General features: G+C 36.8%; 1 protein-coding gene across 14 annotated transcripts in view; it reads right to left on the bottom strand.

Moving 5' to 3' along the window:
* ARPP21 (cAMP regulated phosphoprotein 21) overlaps positions 1–20,540 on the bottom strand; it is a 268,867-nt gene that overhangs the window by 122,413 nt on the left and 125,914 nt on the right. For 13 of the 14 annotated variants that reach the window (XM_090050296.1, XM_090050301.1, XM_090050297.1 and 10 more), the window contains 8 exons: positions 18,473–18,641; positions 16,600–16,805; positions 15,709–15,750; positions 14,753–14,842; positions 10,515–10,671; positions 9,251–9,329; positions 7,768–7,827; positions 6,192–6,332 (listed from right to left, as the gene is read on the bottom strand). In XM_090050296.1, coding sequence (XP_089906422.1) covers positions 6,192–6,332; positions 7,768–7,827; positions 9,251–9,329; positions 10,515–10,671; positions 14,753–14,842; positions 15,709–15,750; positions 16,600–16,767 — 737 coding nt within the window. In that variant the 5' untranslated portion in view covers positions 16,768–16,805; positions 18,473–18,641. The remainder of the gene's footprint in view (positions 1–6,191; positions 6,333–7,767; positions 7,828–9,250; positions 9,330–10,514; positions 10,672–14,752; positions 14,843–15,708; positions 15,751–16,599; positions 16,806–18,472; positions 18,642–20,540) is intronic. The other variant, XM_090050299.1, reaches the window with a different exon arrangement.

Here is a 20,540-nt window from a genome sequence, read left to right on the forward strand (position 1 = left end):
CAGCCATCTTGGCAGCTATTAGAGCACACTGCCTGCATGCCTCTTTGCCAGTGAAGAAAAAAAAGAAAATCAGCTTCCCTGCTTAAGATATGCACCCCAATTTTGGAGGGCTGAGTTAAAGGCAAAAGGACACATGTGACATGCAAGTAAGTATGGTAATGCTTCAAAAGAGTTTCCTATGGTAAAATGTGTTCCCATGAAATGTCAGTGCCTCTACCTATCTGATAATGCATTGCTGTAATTAATGTCCATTTGTAACAAACATGAAATGTGCATTCACTTATACAAATATAAATCCAAATCCAAAAGATATGGAAACATTTTTGTCTGCATATTTTTCATCCACCAAATACATGCTTAAAGACATAAAAGTGACTTAAATTGAGTAATAATTAATGCCTTATTCAGTAAAGAGAAAAAACAAAAAAACCCACACTTTCCTGTACACCCCAGAGGTCAGAACTTTTAGCTACAGAAACCACCTTTAGCATAATCAGTTCCATCATATAAATATAAAACCAGTATATTTTAAACACCAGTACTCTTGGCCTGCCTTTATGGGGGTTTGGGGGTGGGAGGTAGAGTCTATTAAGAATAGATCCATGCTATTTAAATCCCTACCTCTATCAAGTGCCATCTTATAGGCATGTTGCAATGGTTCTTTACTTAAGAGTTATAGCACAATAAATATGCCAAACTTAGCTCCAGACAAATATATTAGCATAATGCTTTGGATGTTGTATATGCAAAGAATGCAGGTTAGTCAGAAAATACTATTTAGGATTTTTATATTTTCTGGGATGGAAAACATTAATACAATTTGAACTGTGACTCAAGCTACCGGGATAAAAAGAAGATAGATCAGTCTAGATGGAATACAACACTGATCATACCCAATTCAGCTTTAGATTATCAGGAACCCATTAAATACAAATAGCATATGCTAGTGTTGCTCAAATGTTTGGATTCATGCCAAAGAGACAAAAGCCCTGTCAATAGGGTAAATCTAAAAAACACAATGATTTATAGCAGCAGAATAAATAATAAAGAAAAAAATTCCATTAGGCTGCTTTCTTATAAAGTTTACAAGGCACACTACCCTGCTATTCTAAAGGAATATTAGAAAATCACGACTGAAAGGGTGACTGTTATATATAATGTAAAGATTTCATAAGAGATGTGATATGCCCTCAAAATAGATTGAAATTTATAAATACAGCCCTTGCATTTTACAGGTACTGAACATCCTGAATGCCAAGTAACACTGCTGGGCCTATTTGCTTATGTGGTGATGTGCATGTGATAAGATCTGCTGTTATAAAGCACCTTTAAAAACCTCCCCTACATCTCTGCCCCCCCATTATAACCTATCATCACTGGGGTAATCAGTCTGAATATACTGGAACATAAAAATACCAACAGCCTTTGCAATGTTCTCTAAAGTATTCTATTTTCCTCCCCATAAAATACATGTCAGGCAAAATAAGTGATGGCGCATTATTTTTGGCACTCATTTAGGCCATCCTAAATAAAATACTGGCTTCATGTCAAAGTCATGCTTATATCATATTGCACTGGCCTGTGTGGCCTATACATTTTAGCTATGTCTTTAGGCAGATGACAGACACACACAGATGACAGACAAATATACATATAATGGAGTCACAACAGCACTCTCATAGTTAACAAAGTAGGGGATTTCAAAAACCCACACTTCTGAAATCTTTTCTTGTTCATGCTTCTCGTGTGGACTACAGAAGATAAAATTTAGGAAGTTTTCTGTTGTAGCTTTTAAAATGACTTGCTTTTAATATAACACTAAGGGCCTTGTTACACATTAAATTTGGGCGGGTCTTGGAGCTCTTAACCCCTGGATTGTCCCCACATTAACATCTTTAAGCAGCTTAAAGCACTCATTATCCAGCAAAAAGTTATACCACTCTAGGGCAGGATTATCTCTTGGTCCACATAACTCAGGTCCTGTTCCATTAAGGTGTGTCCACTCAAATGGAAGGTGTGACGGCAAGCTAGCACTAAGCTCATCAACGTTTATGCAGCTCACAGTAACATGCAACAAGGTCCCAAGATAAAAAGAATATCATCAGAAGTGGCTTCTATATGTGTTATCATTTCTACGATAAGTGATTAATATTATGAACTCTGCTTTACATAATATAAGCTTTTTAATAATAAGAAAGTACTGTATTACTGTATTACAAATACTGTATTACAGCCTTCCAAATGTAAGCTGATCACATGGTCCTGATTATGCTCTCTGATCTACTGGAACAGACTTCAGTGAGACGCTGCAGAGGTTCAGTGGTCCAGCCTAAAGAAACTTAAACCCAAAGAGAATCAGATCCTGGGAATGTGTATTGGTCACTATGGTTCATTTATCTAGGAAAGCTACAATTTAAGATGTTACAGAAATAATGTTTTTTCTATAGTCCCTCCTAGCTCAGCTGCAAATCTCTTCCACCTCTACAGCTCTTCAAATTTCTGTTCCCTGAGCAAGTATCTTCACATGCACTGACATACACAGGCATGTTGAAATTCACTGGACTTACTGAGGGCCAAGAGATAATAAAATTTAAAATTTCTATTTCTCACCCCCCACAATATCATTCATAAAATAGAGCTGGAAGGAAACTCAAGAGTCATCTGGCCTAATGCCTGAAATAGATTCAGGATGAACTGTTTCTAAATTATCCCAGGTGATGCTTACCCAAAGCTCTTCTTGAACAGCTCCTCTTTTTTAGCTTTGCAACACTACATTTCTAGGGTTTCTATTCCATCTCATCAAAACTGGTGTTATCAAGAGGAGGGAGAGGCTGCTACTCTGATCTTCTTCCAGAATTTTGACCCTGTCCACATATGATAGGAGACACTGTCTTCATTTAACTCTTGGGGGAGTCACACAGCAGCAGAATATTCACAAGCCATCACTCCACCACAGGAGAACATAACAGCACCTTTACCTACACAGCAGTAATTGAAATATGTCCTGTAGGGTTATTCAGGAACACATATGAACATGCACACACATCACAGGAGGCCCAGTAAACACTTCTGGGGCTCTTTCGTCTGCAAATTCTCCAAGTGACATAACAAACCTTCTTTCCTGTCTAGTGTGTGAGGCTGTGTGGTTTTGGGATTCATAATGTTCAACTGGCAGTTGGAAAGAACCTAGAAATGCTGGGCATTACCAGATCTCAAGCCAGATATGCGGCATGCACAGTCATTGGACATACCGGCCTTTAGATCAGTCTTGGCCAACAGTACAATTAATGTGACATTCAAGAAGTACTTAAGATTGTCACAATTAAAATGAACCTGATTGAGTAGTATTTCAATCACTTTCAGTCTTCTTTCATCTGCTTTGCAGCAGCACAAATACTAGCCACTACCCTCTTCCACAGTGCATGCCACTACCTGTGTGTTTTGCAGCAGAACACATTGTCTTGCTGCTCTATGTGCTGCAGAGGGGGCTGCCTGGGGCACAGGATGCCTCAGTGTGGGGCTACAGAAGCCAGGGAACCACTCTCCTCCCCCCACCAGTTGTTTTTTGTTGTTATTGTTGTTGTTTTTGGACGGGTGGTTGCTAAAGGGAAAACCCCTGCACACCTGGATCTAGCCAAAGGGTTCCCAGAATTTAGTTCCAATTCTAAACCAAGTAAAAGTGCTTCCTCTGAGAACACTAGGTTCTAAATCAAATCATTGTGGAGTCTATCAGAATTCTGGGTTCTATAATCTGTTGATGGTGTGCAAGTATCTCAGATGATGGCAATTAAGTTTATAACTATACCCAGATCTATTTTCTGGACAATCTGTGAAAAAGTTCTGGGTTATGCTTTCTCCTACCTACTCCCTGAGCAGGCAGTCATAGTCACCATCTCCACACCAAAATCATGTTAAAATCCCATACAAAACTAGCAATTGATAAGGAATAGGTAAATGGGCCATAGGCACTTTTTTATATGCATCTCATAATTTCTTGAAATTAAATTTCACCATCTCAAAACGGTCCAGTTCACACAGCTAATCTAAATAACTGATTGGTTGTTATTGCTCTCATCTTGTTTTAATGTCATTTTATATTTGCAGCTTTTTCTTATTCAAAAACATTTTGACAGTACTGGTCTTTTAAAGAAAGCACATCATGATTTTTGCTTTATAGAAAAGGTATCTTACTTTTATACATTTTGTTGAAATCCAACATTGTGTCATTCAATCCTTTCTAAGCCATGCACACAAATCCTTTGTCATAGTTATCCTGATAATGAAATCCACAACTCAAAGAAAAAAGGGAATTTTACAAGTATGCCACCATCTCCACCTGGGAAAGAACACAAGTTCTACAAAGCTTCACGCTAGATCCACATCTAACTATTATAAATCATATACTGTACAGTGGATAATAGATTAATATGCCCTTAAGGGTAAGAGGTTTTGCATTAAACAACTATGTAAAAGAATAGAAATTGCATTTATTCAGTGCTCATGGAAGAGACAGACTAAACATGCAGAACACTACAGCTCTCTGCTTAATCATGAAACAAGTATACTAGGGACAATGGCAGGAATAATTCTCTCAGTAATTCTATCTGTGTCTTAACTAACAACCTGCAGAAAACACATCCAGAGCTGAAAGGTAAGTTCAACCTGAAAAGCCCATTTAGACTTTGGGCTCCCCTGCTGAGCCTGCCAGCAAAGGCGCCAATTAGTGCTGGTTGTGATGGTGGCTATGCAAATACCAAAACTGTCCTTCTCGTCTCACTCCACCAAAATAGGAGCTACCAGGTCTGACAAAATCCAAAACTTTTTACCTAAGCACTGAGTGGAACTTCAGATTGCTGTTTAGAAGCTAATTCCTGATGAGAAAGTGTTTTCTAAGTGAGGCAAAGCAAGTCCACTGTCAGTGGTCTACAAGATGTATCTCAAGGCAACTAAGGAAGCTCAAAATACAAACCATTTTAAAAGCTCCTAGCAACACAATTTATCTTGTTGACTGGATGTTTCTACTTCCACTGTTATTCTATAACAATTATACCTATAAGTAGGTAGAGAAGGGAGGAAAGATATACAAAATTAAAAAATAAAATTTGTAGAGGATTTTAGAAATTATTTCTTGTTTGAAAACAAGCAGAAGTATCCTGAAAAACTGGTCTCATTCCTCAGACTTCTTTCCACATACACATACATCCACACACAAGATACTGTTAGATTCTCTATGAAATGGTACAACTCACCTACTAAAACTTTGGTGGCCCAATTTTTTCTGTACCTCTGATCTGTACCTCTAAAATTCAGGCCATTAGGACCAAGTCCTGCAACCTTTACTTATCTCAGAAATCATAGGATTACTGGTAGAAGCTTAGGTAATGTACATGAGTACTGGCAATAAGATCAGCTCCCCAAACTGCTTACTATAGTTGAATAGCAAGCTTTCAAAATAAAATTTATAAAGAAATGCTACCTAGAAAAGGCATATATAAGAAGAAGTTTAATAGAAAGGGATTACACATTGTTTTATATTTTTTGTAGCTGAATTTATGCAAAACCCCTTTAGCCCCTGGATATCAAAATCAAATGGGTATTTTAAAGTTCCCTAACTATAGGGTAGAAGAGCAAAATAGTTTTTAAAAGACATTCCCCAGAACCTTCAGTCCACATGCCAAATCCCCGTTAAAAGCACTAATTACTTAGTCTGCATTACAAAATGGTGTATTGGTAATAGACTAAAGATCTGTGGAAAAAATCCAATGTTAAATAGGCAAGTCAGACAAAACAGGAACCTTCAAAGCAGAGAGCCACTGAATAAAGAAAAGGAGCGCCTTGCCAGTATCTCTGCATTATTTGAAAGTACCTGCACAGCTCCCAGCAACACTGTAAGCAATATATTACTTTCTATAATTATGCAGCAGTGTTAGGGAATCAGCAAAGTAGCATTCTACTCCAGCGGCATTATATAGGATTCTGGCATAAGAACAACCAGGGTGACTGAGGCTCTAAAGTTCAAAACCTCAGATAATTTTCCATGAAATCCTGCTAGAATGTAAGAGCATCCCATAATCAGAATGTATGATAACAAATTTACAAAAGATGGAGATTTAAAAAAACGCCATGTAGCCCTGATACAAGCTGATTCATGTGAAAAGGAAACAGGAAAGCACAGTAAGGGTGCTACTTACATTCTAGTATTGCTGGTCTTGTTGATAATTACAGATTTTCCAGTTTGATCCACATTGTGATCCATCCCAAAATAAGCTGCTACTCGGTGCACTAACATCCTCTGGTATGAAGACATCTGAGGGAACTTTTTGTAGTGATTGCTGGAAGAAAACACACTGATCAGTTATTTTTTTATTGCTCCGAGCTGGGAATGTTATAGGAAGATATTTTTATATTTGATCTGCAGTAATTTAACTTAATGCTGTCCCTTTGCAAATGTATACACAAGTTTGCTGCAGGAAGGCAAAAAGCCAATTATAGTGGCTATGTTTTAGGAAATATCAGGGTCCCCTCTACACTTACACAAAGGCGCAATGAGAGCTGCTCCATGACCCACACAATTATGCCTCCACAATTATACCCCCATGACTACTGGGACCCAGCTGGAAGGTGAGCTGCCTGGGGTCTGGGTCCTGGCAGCTGCAGGATGCTGCCAGGACAGAGTCAGCAGCTGCCGAGGCTGAGACACTCCCAGCCCTGGCTGGGCATGGTACACCACTGTATATCTGGGAGCTCTGGGAGCTGATGGGGCTCCCAACTGCAGGGGAGACACTGCTACATGTGCAAATTAAAGCTCGGTAGCAACAAGTTAAAGTTAGTACACATTTTTGAGATCTAACTTTATAGCTGGTTGGAGCTTTTTATGGCGTGATAGGTATTTTGCACATGAAGCTAGTCCCAAAGTAATACACAGTTAACCAGCTAACTGCATGATACCTGTAACATGTAGAGGTGGCCTGGGGTACATCTGTGGTCAGTAACAATGAAACAGAGACTTTTATGGGTTAAGTTAAGCATCAGCCAATATCAGGAAGTACTTGTTCCCTTCCCTACACTTTTCCTCCAAGTACATCATTGGACATCTGGGCAAGGTACATTAGGAAAGACTTTTCCACCTCCAAATCATGAGCTTTTGACCAATATCCTTAAAGGACAAGCCTTTTATTCGTCCCTTTTCCTGCATTTTAAAGTGTCTATTTTCCCCCTCAAACTGTCAGGGTTTTTGTTTTGTTTTGGTTTTTTTTGTTCTTAGCCAGTAACATAAACCAATAGCATAAAACATTAATACATGGAATAAAACAAGGGCTTTTTATCCCTTAAAAGAAGGTCTAATTTTATTTTTCAACATATTAAAATACTGTAGTGCGAAGAGCAAATTGAGCGATAGAATATTTGATTATACATCCTTATTTAGGGATGATTGCATTATATCCTTTGCAATGAAAGCTTTACAATTATTTTTCGGCATAACTGACTGAAGCCAGCTGGAAGCCATTAGAGAACTGTAATAAAAATGAAAAGTCATGCTTTTTGTTATGCTATCATATGCTAATCTGTAGGTCTTACTGAAAGCAATTTGTCAGGAATTTAGGACCTGATCTTGCAAGGTGCTAAGCTCCAGCACCTGGTGCACTTAGAACACTCAAGTATCTTTCCCAGATGAACGGCATTTTTATTCCATGAACACAATATATATTGATAGCATGCAAATATTCACATAGCAGAAACTAACCAATAAACAAAAACTTAACTTACTTGTTGTCACTAATAAAATCAATAATTTCCTGTTCCATTTTCAAGAGTATCATTCTGTCCCTATAAGGAGAAACATGGTGATTTGAAGGATTAACTGTCAGAATATTTTTAGATATACAACAGTGTAACTTTTACATTAATCACAGGAGTCCCTTTGTTTATTTACAAATGGTGCAACTATTTTGATTCTAATATTTGCTTTGGTGCACCTGGTGAAAGAAAAAAAGAGAGACTTCCTCCTCTCTGCTTATGCTGACAAGGTAAGAAATGGACTTCATTACTCCTAGAGGACAAATGCCTGGCAACATTTCCAGCCCCAAAGGTCTGTTCAAATGGCTTAAGGGAAATGTCCCTTTCTACAACTGGGGAATGGTGATATTGCAGGTATACAGATATCATGTTTCTTTTCAGAGTAGCATATGGTTGAAACTTTGCCATCAAAGCTGACTTTTGATGGCAAATCTGGTTTCGACCAAAAGAAATTTTTCATAAGAACTCTGGTTTGGGAAGGAAAACACATGCATCTGTCTAAAAGGAAACAAATATATAGAACCAAAAAATATTTTCCATTATGAATTTTTCAGCAAGAGAGGATGCAGTGAGGCTCATAATTCAGCCACCGAACTTATTAAAAATAATGACATAAGGCAGTCTGAGGAGGCAGAACCATAGTCTTTCTGAATCACAATATTCTGTTTTAAACTTTAAGAATCCAACTTACAATTTTTTAGTAAAATGTTGAATATTTTCCACAACTCTGCACTCCCCCCAACACATTTTCCAGCTGCCCCTCCCAGCTAGCAAACCATTTACTTATAGGATACTTCAAGGGCTTTTCTGTCTTTAATGTGAAATGTGGAGTTTATTTATTTTGAAATCCCAGAGATTTTTAACTTAAATGTATAAACTGCTCTTTGCCCAATTATTTCTTGGTTTCCTGTCAGTGAAAGATGGTACTATGCAATTTTTTTTTCCCAAATTCAACAGAAAAAAAAATATGAGTATTTTAAATAAAATGTGTACAAAGTTCTTTATTAAAACTTTCTTTATACAGTCAAGATCAACTTCTATAGCGCAATGACTTTACAGCTCCAGATTGATTGTGTGCATAAGGAGGCTTCTTAGTACTAACAATATGGTGAGAGTTGTATATAGCAGTTCTGAGAGAAAACTGCAGCCTATATATAAAAATACTCCAAATTGTATAGGCTATATGTTAGTGTTAAGAGTCTTGGGATGTAGTTGGGTGGGGGAGAAAATAGGCACAATGGTCAAATTTCAGGGAAAGCAATTAAGCAGTGAGAAACTGGAAAGCCTATGGAGTGGGGGTTGATTGGTTTATGAACTTCTTGTTAATATTATCATGCTTCCATCATTTCTTTCTCCCTAATAGCACTCTCTAAAACTAGTACTACAAGATGTATAATTGCTATGATATGGCCAGGGCTATACCAGGAGTCTAACTACATGCACGACTACTTACCTGGGATTATTCTTTAATGTGTTAATCAAAAATTCATGCAAATCTATGCCCGTTGAATCTGTATATTCTTGGCTGCAATCTGAAAAAATAACAGACAATTGTTTCATTTCAAAAGGTAAAATTAAGTCACCCATGAGGCAAATTCTGTTTTCAAGTCAGTAGTCTGAAGAAACATTCTAAAATGTACATGCATATTACTACTTAAAATGAGTACCCCAGGAAACACCAGGAGAAAATCTACATTTCTCTGTACTATACTAACAACAGGCAGCACCAAAGCTGGATGTTAACAGCGAGTGCTGCCCTTTCCATATCATAGAAGGTGTTTAATTTCATCCAAGCACTTCCAACTTACTACTCTTAAATACATCTTTGTCAAATTCAACATGAAGCATATGCAGATATGCCATGCCAGTGAGAACTCTAACCATTTTAAAACACTGGCAACAGTAACTTCTGAAAGCTGGTAGGTAATCATGGCAAGCTGCAATAGTGTATTCAAAGTAGATTTATACTGTGGGTTTTGGGTCTTCGCAACACTAGGTATGTTCTCAGCTGTTGAGCTCTGTCATCCTCCTCTGAAGGCAACTGACAATTCACTTCTGCTGAGGATCTGCCTGCCTACAGGCAGGCAATGCTTATCCTTAAGAGTCTATGGTGTGGTTTTGTAACATGGCTAAAATCATGTATTGCAAATAAAAAAATAAATTGGATTCAAAATCATCTTGCATATACCTATTCTGCTAAACCAGAATTACAATATGTAATGGGCATTTTAAAAGTACGGGTTAAAAGCCATGCACAGATTTCTCAATAACATTAACAAACAGACCAATAGGGCATAAGCAATATATAGGAGTAGAAATCTTGGTGGCAAAACCTATTTTCACTAAAGAGGTAATGTATTCTTACGCTATCTTTTACATAAATATTATTTATCATATACATATATTGAAATACATTGCACACGCACACACAGTTATGTATTAAACAGCTGCTATATACAAACCATTATGCTGTATGAGGAAATGTCATAGATATGTGACTTTATATGTTACCTCCTTCTTCTACACCCATCCTTTTGTGACATTTATTCCCTTTTATCCACTTAAAGTTGATGTTTAACATATAAATATCTACAGTTTTTGCTGTACGTGTAATGCATAGACAAAAACAGACAGACAGATGTCAGTGTATATAAAATGCACGTTCAGAAGTTTTTCGTGTGTGACCATAAACATTATTTAAATACTTTTAAGTTCACCTTTTGATAACATTCTGATCTTGGGTTTTTCACAGGTTTTATCTTTCTCTTTGTTTTTATCCTTCTCTTTCTCTCTGTCTTTCTCAGAGTCATCTTTACTAGATTTGTCGTCTTCTTGCAGGCTGGGGAAACTCGAAAGCTGTAGTTGTATTGATTCCTGTTGAAAAAAACATAACAATTTAGGGCCAGATCCTGTAAACTGTACATGGCTTCCAAATTGCAGAGGTTTACATTAAGGTGTGCACCGTTAGAAAACCTGAAGCCATTAATAAATTAATGTATTCTTAGGGCCAAACTGCTATCAGATGCGTGTTTCCTGCTCCCATTAAAGTCAGAATATCCTCCTTAATATTCCCAAACCAAACACCTCTTAGCTGGTAAATATTAAAAGGCACGTTATTCTCAATTTCTAGTGATCAAGATTTGTTTAATAGTTGTTATAATATTAGAAATTCATATGGGATCTTTTCTTACATTATTTTATTTCTTGATAGAAACTGTAGATGTTAAAGACTAATAGCTAGATAGACAACTAGCTTTAATAATATAATTTTTTCCATGGAAAATATGTCGCAAATTCATATGAAGTGCCATGAACACATCTAGTGCTATATAGGTTTTAATAATCATCCACTTCCCCATAAATAATAAAATCAATAGTACCCTATTAAGCATATTAAGTTATCAGGTTTATCACATTAAAAACCATCTGGCAATGCTGCATTTATGCTAATGCTAAAATGTGTATTATACTTTTGGATAAAGTGCCTATACTAACTAAATTTCTCTAATGCTTCAGAAACCTATGTCGTAAAGATTTTGGCATTTCAAAGACCTTGAATCCCTTTGAAGCTGCAGTTATTAGAAAACTGGGAAATTTGCTGTGTTTGACCTCTTTGTTTTGGATTTTATTACTAATTAATCTCCATTTGCACCAACACTAGATTTTTGAGACAGCAGTTTAAAAAACAAAACAAAACAAAACCAAAAATCCACAGGTTAGTACTTAAGAAAAATTTTAAACAGTGCCATGATCATTTAGAAGGAATAGAACCTGACTGTATGAAGGGGGGGGGGTCTCAGTATTTTCACTTTTTTATATAAAAATGACTTAACGATATCAGATATATAAACTTTGTAAAAAATGCATGCTCATATCAAATTCTAGCAAAAGTTAGTTAATATTAAAAGTGTGCTTTTTACATAAGGCACATTTCATAATCGATGAGTGATGACCATCCCATCAGTAAAATCCAAATTAATTAATTAATTAATATTAGAAAAAATAAGAAAAGCTGCCTTTCATTACCAAGTTCCAAAGACAATTGATTTACAGAAAAGCAAGGATCTCTACAAAATTATAGTGTATTTTAAGCAGCAGAATATTAGAACTGAAGTGATGCCTGCAATAACTATTATACACCTCAGAGTCATTAAAATGTTACTTTAAAAAACAAAAACAAAAAAAACCCAACAGCCACCACAGCAAGCATAAGACAAAAAAAAAAAAATCTTAACAAAGCCAGTTATCAGGGTAAACATGTCACAGTAAGGCAGGAATTCAACACTGCCTCTGCTGAATCAGTGCCTTATTCTTAACATGAAACTGAAATGTGGTACAAAAGACTTGAGATGCAAGGCACTGTAAAACTGAAGCAAGTCATATATCCAAAACATGACGGTATTCTCAATCCCTACTGTTATTATTGTAAGGTGGAAATGCTAACAAAAGGTTGCACTGAATACAGTAAAGGATTAGGAACTTTCAGGCATCTGAAATAAGGCTCCCCTGTACTGCCAACTTGCATTCAATGGATTAAAGTGTTTTTTCCCCCACTCTTTCACTTGTCCAAGTGAGATATTTAAATACCGTTTTTCATTACAATAGGGTTTTATATGAATCAATCTGAAGACCAACTTCAGATTCCCTGGGCTACCTATGGAGGGTGATTCTGCTATTATTTCTTTTAAGCAAAAAAAAAAAAAAAATTGTAACTAGTTAATCCATCCTCAGGAATTTAATTCCAAACTGAGAATGACTATTAAAATGCACCTACAGTAACCAGAGAGAAAAAAGTGACAGACTTTACAAACAGCATAAACAACACAGAAACAAACAGCATACACTTTGTGTTACATATAACATGCTACTAAAGTATTTGGTTGCATTTGAAGAAACACACAAAGGGGCTGTAGTCGTGAAAGCAATCTATTATATATTTTTGTTATATTTATTTTTATTGATTTTTCTCAATAGTAAAATACAATATTAATAAGTACATTGGTACAAGGTAAGTAGAGTGAACAACAAAAGAAATGTTCAAGTTGCAATAGTACACTGATAGATCAATAGTATAACATTAGAGGCAACATTCCTTATAAGTAAGGACATAGTGAACCATCAGGTAAGCGTTCAAGATCAAGTAATACAGGTAACAAGTTTTTCCTACACAGGAAAATGAAGGCAAATTTTCAAATATAAATACAAACATTAGGTTTGCAGTACAATCCATACTCTGTAGTGCTGGCAATGTACCATACATTCTCTGGTACTTAAGACCCTGTGCTTTGTAAACCATTAAGATAAACTAATAAAAAAATTCCAAAGAAACTGAAAATATGCTTCTTTTTCCTTTAACGTGAAAGCAAACCATTTCATTTGGCACGATACTTCCAATATCCTTCAGCCAGTCCAAGGAGGAGAATGCAGGGGTAGCTTTCCTTTGCAAAGCTAATCTGTATTAGTTAGCAAAAGGCCAATAAGAACAAAGTATAGTTCCTATCTAATCGATTACTCCGAGCCAATTGTCTTTCAGACAGACAATGGTGTCCAGGGGTGTTTTGATTCCTGTGATCTTTGTAACAGTCCAAGGATTCTTGCCAGTACCTTGTCAAACATGGGGTAGGACCAAAGGATGTATGTAAGGAACCCCTCCTCTGTCTGGCATCAGGGTGCAGTTTGGGAGAGGTATATTATACCCAAAACTGCCAACCTCCATGGAGTTTAACATACGTCCTGTGCAGTACATTATAAACTACCATGCGATGTTTAATACAATCTCTTATATTTATATTATTCTCCTTTCATTCTCCATTAAACAATAGAAAACACAAATAAAATGCAGAACAAAAGCCACACATTTCTAATAACGCAAGTTAAGCAAAAAAGCATATACCTACAACTGAACAACTGATAAAATAATCTGTCAATTGCTCTACTGCATAAGCATCATTGTAGAGCAGTGAGAACTTGGAGAAGTCCACCTGCTAAACAAGATCTTGTTTTTGGTCTTTCAAAAAAGAAAAAAAGTCCTCTCCATACTTATGAGCCTAAGAGGAGAGTTTGATTTGTTTCATTTCAAGTCAATAGAGGAAACTCCAAGAAAGTACACTTAATAAATGTGATTTTAATATTCTGAGCTCACAAAAGCCATTCTCTCAATCTTTCCCCTTCTTTCTCTCTGTGGCTGATCTCATTTACCAATAAAACAACTGAATCTTTTAAGTATCAATGCTGGTAGCTTTTAAGGATTTTTTTTTTTTTTCTAATCTTGCTTTCAGTGGGCAAATAAAAAAAAAAAATAGTTTATGACCTTTTTTGGAAGAGAATCTAAAAAGGACTGTCTGCCATAGTCTAAATCTGTTGGCTTGAATTGAAATGAAGTTTTGGTCCAAGAAGGTTTCTTTGGAATAAATGGAATACAACACCAGTACAGACTGATTCATGCTTTTTTTTTTATATTGGAAAATCTGCACCAAATGTCAGATGGTGCACCCTCTTCACTGCCAATATATATTAGAGTCAATGATATGTGTATTATTGTGAAGTGCACACTGGGGAGACTGATGCATTATAGATCTCAGCTGAACTAGAAACCGGTGCATATTCAGAACTGTATCTGGTGTAGCCTCCAAAGAGAGAGCCTTAGAGAAAAAGAACAATTTTATCTATTTATTTTAAATTTTAAATCTGAATTCTTTTGAATTCTTTTCCATTTGTTGAAATTTTCAGGGGGTCTGGAAAAAAAAGCAAACAACACCCTGTGACATACTGTTAAACTACTACAATATTGCAAAATAATAGTTCACGCTAAACCAGATAACTTCATAAAATCTTGTGCATTGTTGGATGTAATTTTTTCCCCAAATGTAGCATTAAAAGCCCAATTAAGTAACATAATCATGCAAGTGTAAGTGGAAGTCAACCATGCAGCCAACAGCAATGATTTCAGATGTACCTGATTATCATGAAGACCTTCTGCTCCCAGGCGAGGAGAAGACTCCTCACACACAGCAAGGCTCCGGACCAGTTTTCCCTTAGCTCCTGACTGAATGAGAAAGAAAGAAAACAAAAACAAAAGAAAACTACTGCTCATCGCAAATCTCCAAATGCATCAACCACCCTAATAAAATTTCAAGCAATAACTACCCGCTCATCTTGCCAAGCTCTATTTGCCCGAGATGCAGTTATATGCATGTGGCAAATAGAAGATGATAAAAAGTAGATTTTGTCCAGCGCACTATGTGCCACGTCATGCAGCTTTTGCTTTTCAGCCTTTTTGCTACCTCTCACTTCCACTGAAAGCCATAAAGGAAAAACAAAATACAGAACCACAAGAAAAATGAATAGCGGAGTCAAAGACACTTATTTGCTGTAGCCAGCAGCAATATAAAAATCTGACCACTGGCAATATATTTTAAAGCTTTTTTTTTTTTTTTTTTTTTAGTGTTATTACCCTGCCCTTCGAAAATAGGGAATAAAGAAATCTCAGTTGAAAAGAAAAGGCGGGGGGGGAAGAGAAAAGAAATCACTAATTAGCTCCCTTCCTTGTACTCAGCATCTTCATTCCCCATGATTTCTGCCACTTGATTATTCCTCTCAAATAAAAGTCAAATAAAAATGTTAATTACAAAGGAAAAAAAAAGAATGATTTTTTTTTCCCTAATTACACATACACAAGCATACATGCAGTATACCCTCTCAAGCATATGGCCAGCCCAAGAGCATACGGCAGGATGGACAAAAAGGGGACATTAGCACTTAATATCTGGTGAAACTACCTTTGTGCTACATGCTTGTGAGGTAAGGAGAACAGTAAAAGCTATTGTCACATATGCAGACAGTCATCTGAATGGTGCTATGGTACACTGAGCTGACACAGAGCTACCATTTCACTTACAGATGGAGCCTTACCTTGGATCTCTTTTTCTGCTGGTTCTGGTTTGCACCTCGTTTCTGTGTGAAACAAACAACAAGTGTCTTTTTAATGTAAAATGCCCACAACAGGAATATATCAGCAATACTTCATTAAATCATTCCTGAAGCAATACTGTATCATACAGCAACTTCCCTAAAGCAACTGGAAAGCAGAAGAGTTAAGAATTGCCTCTGCTGACTTTGTGCTTTGATCTGATTCGCATAATAGTATGCAGACTTAGCATGTTTTGCAATTTTATGCTCAAATAAAATACAATAAAAGACAACACTTAAGTGAGCCTTTCCCTTTCTCCAAATGTCTCTCTCTTTTAAATCCGTCAGAGCTCCCACTAATTTTAGTTTCTTTCTTTTTACATTTCTAAGTAATAAAAACACTCCTCTGATAAAGTCTCAGGTTTTTAAATGACCTTTCTTTAGCTGTGCATACTTGCAACTGTTTCTGGCAGTAACTGTTCTATTTTAAAATATGGCATATGCTGTAAAATTAAAATCAAACCAAAAATTCTAAATTGGTTTTACCAATCCGTTCATCAGCACAAGATCATTCTTAAATACCCAAGGAGGGAAAACTATCAGTCTAATATTAAACCAAAATTTCATAGTGGGCACTCAGTGCCAAGCTCACTAGTAAAATAAATAACTACCAATAATACAACCCAAAATAGCTTTGAAAGCCAATTAAGTGATCTCACTTACTTTGTATGGGGTAAGATGGGGTAGGGGAGCACCAAACAAATTACAGAGAGAGAAAGAACGCATCAAAATGAAAAAAGGAGTGAAGAATAAAAGGAAATCTAGGCAAGTGAAAGAGATGATTATAACAACAATAACAAACAGACAACCCATTCACTCCCTTCTTCCTCTTACCTGGAGCTCTGTCTTGGCATCACTCAGCTTCTCCTCTTTTTCTTCAACTTCTGAGCTTTCCGTTTTATTAATGATGCAGTTCTCCGGGGTCACTTCGGAGATGGCAGAATCCTGCTCTTTCGCAGCTTCCTCCGCAGTCTCCTGGTTCAATTTACCTTGCTCAGACATTCTTCCAGACAGAAATTAAAACAACAAGATTTGGTGACCTAAAAGGTCAAAACATCACAAAAAGAATGGGGGTGAATTTTTTATTTTGATTCCCAAGTAAATCATTTGATTTCCTTTGATAAGCAGACCCAGATAAAGTGGCTCAGGGCAACATGCTCCAGCTGAAAAATGGTAGTGAATCAACACTGTCTAACAGTGGAACTGAGGCAAGATAAACAAATAAAAGCAGCTTTATTTTAAAAAACTTTCTTGGTGGTAAAAAATGAAAACCAGATTTGAGGTAAAGTTTTCTCATTCCACAGCAAAGGTGCGACTGCAGAGCTGGAGACAGGAATGGAAAAGGATTTCTCTTTCCCTCACCACCCCATCAAAAATAAGTCAGATGGATCAAACAGAGGATGACCAATTAACACTTCTGGTCAGAGGCACATCAGTGCTCCCCCTCCTCCCAAATCTGTTTAAAAAATAAAAAAGCACCTCAAAAGAATACTGCAGATTTCTCTCTCTCAGGTACTGCTCTGTGTATAGTGAGAGCCTACAGCATTCACTACAGGAAAAAATTAAATTCACTTGAAGAGGTAATAATTCAATATAAATATGAAATCTAAATTTGGCAATAAAGCTCTCAGGGTCAACATTTCCAGGCATCAAACTGACAGCTCCATTATTAAAATCATAAGCTTCTTCCCAAGCCCCATGTCACTCTCCATGTCACTGTGGAAATCCTCCTGAAAGCCCTTGGCAGGTAGCTCTAATGAAGATATCTTAACTGCACTGCATTGCTCTGAGCTCACAATGAACTGTTTTACAGAAGCCTTAAATGGCTTATCAAACTAAAAGACTATTATTATTTTTCCTCTCCCTCCCCACAAAACATCCCCCCACACAACCCCACTGATCAATTGTCAAATGAATCTTATGAATAATTTAGCTTTTTTTTTTTTTTTTTTAAAGATGTATCTAGAGAAAAAAAAACCCCAACAATGAACAACTACAGTGGAAAAAGGAGTTGTTTCAGAAATAAACTGCAATTGCTCGCCTCCCAACAATGAAACAAATTATTTAGACAAATCTATAGGTCGCCATGTTTCTTTTTATAGCTAATAATTAACATTCACGGGGTCCTGTAACACTGTCCTTCTGTTTTCTTTTAATTGGAAATACAAACAAAGATGCATTTTAAAGTCTTGGTACTTTTGGCTTTAGATTTTGATTTTTCATCTGCTTTCACACACCAAATAAAGCAAATTATGATTAAGTGCTTCTGTATAACAATAGGAATATAGTATTGTTTTGCAGAGGACTGTGGGAATTTGGTGGACTGAGGTTTTCCTAACATTTATGACTTCCAGATGTGTGAATCTGAATGTCATGACGGGATTGTAAGCTCATACACTATAAAGTACAGTAATACAGAATTCAGCAATTTCTCAAAAGCATTCATTTTTTTACTGGAAAACAATGTTCTGGCTGTTGTGTACTTACGCTTGTAACTCAAAATAATTCACTAAAATTTAAAATCTATTTAATGTGAGCTACGTGACCTCAAGCAAACTTGAGACGATTTAGGCACTTACGTATACACGCACGCGCACGCACTGTATGCCTTTATGTACACATATTACACTAATATATCTACATGCTCACAAAATATTTACTAATACAAATATCACAACAGGACTAGATTAACACACAAGCTATTTACCTTCAAAGTTGCTTTAATTCCTGATGTCTTTCTAGCTGCTTCTGTTGCTCTTCACTGGTTAAATCCACACAAATTATGAAAGACAATGCGCGTCCCATGTCCCCATTAACAGTTCAGAATGCCAATCTCCATGCTGTTCCTTTAGACAGTTTGACAGATCATCATCAACCTGGAAAAAGATGAAAAGTAAATAATAATAATGGAAATAATCATGGTAGGGTTAAGGATACAATAAATAGGACCAGATTTCTAACACTAATGACCAGCTTCAAGCAAATCACTTTCACAGCTTGATCCAGCTCCACCTGTCTCAAAACTGCCTGCTTCTTCTCTAATGAAGGCTAGAGCCGGCTGTTCAAGTCATAACAGCTCCTACGCAAAGCGCTAAAATTAACAATTGCATTATGCACTGAAGATTACTCACTTCAATTTTAACCTTTTTTAGTGAATTCTAGCACTTTTCATTTAAAAAAAAATGTATAAGCTCATCTGTTTGCTTCAATGGAAATCAGTATTGGCTGTGAGCGGGGGGGGTGGGGAAGGGGGGGGGAGTGTCTGTTTTTAACCAAAGCTTGATCCCCAATTAAGGCTTTAAACAATGTTTTAAAAACAGCTCCATGACTGCTTTTAGAAAGTGACCTGCTTAAGGGTATGGTGCATTTAAATGTTGATTTAATGAGGCATATTGGCTGAATAAGAGCCGAAATGACCAAGACAGCAGGAGAAGAAAAAAGGATTCCCAACCCCTTAAACAATGGGGGGGAAGGAAAAAAAATAGAAAGAAAGAAAAAGAAAAAGAAAAAAAAAAACCACAGTGAAAACTTTCCTTGAGGCAGCATGTGAAAAAGAGATCTCAACATTATTGCTCAGAGAGCAGGACTGACTAAAGGAACAATTGCTTTAGAAGTGCAGTGCACACCATTTGTCAGGATTGTTACTGCCAGCTGGATATTTCATTTGACAGAAAAGGAACATTCTGAGAGCGATTCAACAGATTTACACAAACTATGGTCATGTGGACATTGTCTCCATATGACAAGTTGCTTGTTGAGATGCTCATGTGTGGATCAGGCCCAAATAGTTTGTTCAAAGAAATAATAATTTTAAAAAAAGCCAGAGCAATAGAAACAGATAATTTGCCATGAAAAACACAAACTATATATCCTCCAATTCTTTTTATACTCCTTGTTCTGAGGTACCATGTCTTATATCACAAACCCTTGCCACTAGAATGAATAGAAGATGAATGTTTTTACTTTGGGAAGCAGTAATGTTATAGTGATGGGAGGGAATAAAGCAGCTTAACAAAACAAAAAATTATATTCAAGCATTCAAACTTAAGCAAGCCTACTTTATGCTAAAATGTAATTCACTGACCCAATGTGACTAGCTTGAAAGGAAATTAGCTACCTCCCTTCCAAAGACACTACTTCCTCAGTCTCCCCCACCTGAAAAAAGAGAAGAATAAGATTTCTCTCTACTCCACTTGAAAAAGCAGCAAAAGAGAGAAGGGGTACTACGGAGTCAAAAAGCTCCAAAACCATCTGGGAAACACAGGGAGCATCTACATGTGCAATTCAAAGCAATAAACTCTGGGGCATGTTGTGCCACAGTTTATTGCTCCTAGGCACCAGGGTCAGAACAGCCCGAGCTGACAGGGGGCCAGGGGCTACTCTGACTTGGCAAAGTGCTATAGAGGGGCTAGGTGGGGCGTGAGAATTATCCAATATGGGGCTAGCCAGCAAGCTGCCGCTGCACTGAAGTACCCTTGTGGCCCAGCCAGCTGCATCAGGGTCTGCACGCGTGCTGCTGCACAGTAAAACACTTTGTATTAATTGCAGAGTAAAATACAAGTTCTACCCTGCAGCAGAGTCAATTTGTTGCCTGCGGCCTATTAGGGCCACATGCGTAGACACAAGACATTTAATTAGTCCACTCCACAGTAAATGTCTTGTGTAGACCAGCCAACAGGTAGTTCCAGCAAAACCTGAACATAAACTAGCATATCATTTTAGGATTCTACATCCTTTTAGCAATGTTATCATATGTGCCAAGTTAACCATTCACA

This window comes from Crocodylus siamensis, chromosome 5 (assembly GCF_052110815.1).
Source record: "Crocodylus siamensis isolate JL-2025a chromosome 5, ASM5211081v1, whole genome shotgun sequence".
NCBI classification, from domain to species: Eukaryota; Metazoa; Chordata; order Crocodylia; family Crocodylidae; genus Crocodylus; species Crocodylus siamensis.